The sequence below is a fragment of the Frankliniella occidentalis genome, unplaced genomic scaffold (genome assembly GCF_000697945.3).
Source record: "Frankliniella occidentalis isolate FOCC.00 unplaced genomic scaffold, Focc_3.1 Scaffold146, whole genome shotgun sequence".
NCBI classification, from domain to species: Eukaryota; Metazoa; Arthropoda; class Insecta; order Thysanoptera; family Thripidae; genus Frankliniella; species Frankliniella occidentalis.
In genome coordinates this window covers 248,966-252,480 of record NW_026267273.1, presented here as the reverse complement: position 1 = coordinate 252,480, position 3,515 = coordinate 248,966, and the positions used below count along the sequence as shown (strand labels likewise).

The 3,515-nt window shown below is 55.7% G+C and overlaps 1 protein-coding gene across 7 annotated transcripts in view; it reads left to right on the top strand.

The window, feature by feature from the left end:
• The window catches only part of LOC113205839 (uncharacterized), a 40,461-nt gene that overhangs the window by 19,018 nt on the left and 17,928 nt on the right, over positions 1–3,515 (top strand). For 5 of the 7 annotated variants that reach the window (XM_052271020.1, XM_052271024.1, XM_052271025.1 and 2 more), the window contains 2 exons: positions 1,641–1,916; positions 3,295–3,495. In XM_052271020.1, the coding sequence (XP_052126980.1) occupies positions 1,641–1,916; positions 3,295–3,495 (477 nt within the window). The remainder of the gene's footprint in view (positions 1–1,640; positions 1,917–3,294; positions 3,496–3,515) is intronic. The other 2 variants (XM_052271023.1, XM_052271022.1) reach the window with 1 other exon arrangement.

Sequence of the window (3,515 nt, the reverse complement as noted above, 5' to 3'; positions counted from 1 at the left end):
CGCAGTCAGGACGGCTGACTGATGACCTCAATGGCGTCGTTGTTCGTCTGACCTGGAGCGTGCCCAACGGCGCTTTACTACGCGCCCATGGGGTAGGGGCACTCCCGAACAATAATCATACTCGTCATCTATATCGCCGCCCCGCCCCACCCCGCCCCACCCGGCCCCATCGGGCATCGTCGCGCACGCTACGCCGCTGAGCTAGGCCTGCCAGTCTCGGGTAGAGGAACTTCATTTTCAAAAGTATTTTTGGGATTTATTTTCTGATTTCATTTTCTCTTGTATTACTGATTTTATTTTTTAGGATTTTGTTTGAAAATGTATTTTTTTTAATTTTTTGTTTTACAATTAGGGGGGTGATTGGGGTAATGTTTCAATTTTTTTCTAAAACAATTCAACAGGACTCTTGAATTTATAGTCGCGGGGTTGCCGGCGGCGTCTGCTCATACTCCCAGCAGATCGACGGCGGAGAGCGCCTGCACTCGCCCGGGTAGGCAACCCGCGGGCTCGTCTGTCGAGCACTTGGCCTACCTCGCGGCCGCCAGGCGCTCTGCCGCCGCCGCCTGCTGGTGTCGCCGCTGCCAGTGCTCCAGCACGGTGGCCCGCACTCCAACCGATGACCCCCCCACCCCCTACCCCTCGACCCGCTAAAAGGGTGAATAATTCGAGCCCATCCATCAGCGCCCCACACCGGGCGGCGATACCGCTTGGCTGCTGCTGCTGCAGCGTGCCCAGTGGGGGGGATCGATCCCCTGCTTCCCGTCGCATCCCACCGGTGAGCGGTGGTGGTGGAGCTGCTGGCCATCCCCCTCTGGCCCGGTCATGCCACGTCAAATCACTCAACACCTATAGAGGACCAAGCTGCTTCTCTCGGGAGGGATTGCCGAGGGGGGCGGGGCGGGGCGCGGCTGCAGCGACGTCGTGTGGCAGAAGACCCCACCACCCCCGCCCCTCTCCCCGCGTTGCTGTCGTTTTTCGACGTCAACAACGTCGATTTGACGCGAAGTTGCGCGGCGCCGCCACCGCCACCGCCACTGCTGCTTCTGCCGCTTGTTCGCAAACTTACGCTCCCGCCCCCCGCCAGCTCTTTCACAACTAACGCGCGCGCACACACACACAGTCACACACGGGCCTCTCACACCGACAGACACTACTATGCTCTCGCTGCCATTGTGACACGGGACGTCAATCCGGAGGCGCGCCTTGCTGTAATTGCCCTCTCGTTAACCCCTTTCTCCTCCCCTCTCCCCCCCCTCTCTCTCTCTCTCTCTCTCTCTCTCTCTCTCTCTCTCTCTCTCTCGCTCTCTCTCTTCCTCTCGCACACAGCAGACATACACCACCGCGACCTCACCGTCCTGGGACCTGGGAGCTCCTTACCATCCTGTGCTACTGTGCACTACTGTGACAGCGCACCGCTCCCTCGCGTGGGATCTATTCTGGGAAGACACAGATAGGATGTCCCCGTCTGTGTGTGTTTATTTTTTATTTTGCTTTTTTTGTTTGTTTTGTGCGACATCATCACACCATCGAAATCAAAGAGTCTGGTCTGTGTGGCTGAGAGTTGGAGTGGAGTGGCTGCTGAGCTCACCGAGCGCGGGATAGCCCCCCCAACGAGTCTCTCTGTCTCTCTCTCCCCCCAGATCCGTCCCCCCTCTACGACAACAACCACTACCACGAGGAGTGCCTGCGCTGCAACTCGTGCGGCCTGAACCTGACGGGGCCGAACCAGAAGCGCGCGCGCCGCTTCAAGAACCACATCCTGTGCGACCTGCATTTCGCCGACGTGGCCCTCATGGAGTGTTCGGACTTCATGCAACAGCTGCGCAGTTTCAAGCCCCAGTCCCTGGGCTGTGCAGTGGCCCGCCGCAAGTCGTCCACCACGCTCATCTTCCCGCTGCCCCCGCAGGCTTGCTCTGGTGAGTTTAACCATTTAGCACCTCCTTTCCTTTTCTTTTTCCCATTTGTCGTTGCACAGTTTAGTGTATTTCTATACCGTCTCTTGTGCCATGTCAGTTTGGCTAACTTTGCTCTGGGCTTCATCATGGATGAGTAACAGGCCAACCAGGAAGTGCTGCATGACAGTTGTGAACGCCTAGTCCTTCAGGTTATTGCGGTTTGTCCGTTTTCTTAGCCTTAAGGGGGCGGTTTGTTGGTTTGAAAACTTTTATTACCAAAATAAGTACTTATTATGCTCTTCCGCTCCAACCCTCTAAACCTTTCTATCAAAATAGGTGTCACATTACCCGCACTTTAAAAATGCGGGTGGCGAAAGTCGCACATTGAATAGCGCGTGAGAGAGTTGTGAAATTCTGGTGAACTGGTTTTAAACTCTGTGTTATGTGGTGCGGTTGTTAAAAACGCACTCCTTCCCGTGTCGCCAGACACTTTTATCTGTAGAGTGCTCGTTGTGATACGGCGCTTGCTGCACCTGCCTTAGCGACGCCGGCTTCGACCCCGTTAGACCGCTCGCCGAGCCGTGCTCGATCAGACTGGTTGGTGTTCGATCTAACGGCGAGCGCGGCCCGAGCATCATACGCACCGAGGGACTCGACTCTATGCTCCCTCTACACACGCTTCTCTGAGCAAAAGAGAAAGAGAAAGAAAGAATTGGTTTACGAGAAGGGGTTGTGCAGTTCTCTCTGTTTGTCTTTCGCGACTGAATCGGACAAAATTGCTTTTCCGCGTCGCTTGCGTTTATGTATAGTCTCTTGCCTACTGAAAACTCACGCCGCTTAATTTGCTCGCACACACTGTCGTGCCTTCTTTGGTCTTCGTACCTAAATATTTTGACGCGTTTCACTCGCTAGTAGTGCGGATTCTCGCCCTTATTTTTCTATTCCTCTTTATACCTTTGTGGGTCTTGCAGCGTGGCCCTGGCCCTCTCGCCGGGGGGTGCTCGCTGGCTGCCCGGTGTTCGTCCCCTCGTGTCCCTCTCGTAAGCTGAGGCGAGAAGGCACAGGAGACGTTCTCCGGGCAGCCGGTCCACTCATCGTCCCGTCCCGTCGACCACGCCCGACGACCGGCGCAATCGCATTCGGAAATGTTTGTATGCAGGTGCAGGTGGAAAAGGTCACACGGTTGCACTACTTTCGTTTGTTGTTGCGATGTTTGCGATTGGGAAAATCCCCAACTCTTTGAATAAATTGATTTTGATGCAGTGTTAATGGAAATATTGTTAAGCACCGCATCGCGCAAGGCGGAGGCGGAGTAAGGATCGGGCGACGTGTTTATGTGATGCCTCTATGAGCAAAAATCCAAACGCCCTTCACTTCAACCTCTTCTTTTCTTTTGCAGACGAGATTTGCTCCGAGTACCCGCACAACCTGCTGCCGACGCCGGGTTACTGGATCGAGTGCTCGCGACAGAAGATCCCCAACGACACCATCTGGGACGAGTCCGAGTCGGAGCGAGAGGAGCGCGAGGAGCGGGAGGAGCGCGACCGGGGCCCGTCGGCCGGTCAGTCCAGCATCCTTTATACGCTGCTCTTGGAGGACGGTACTGTCATCGCCCCCCCC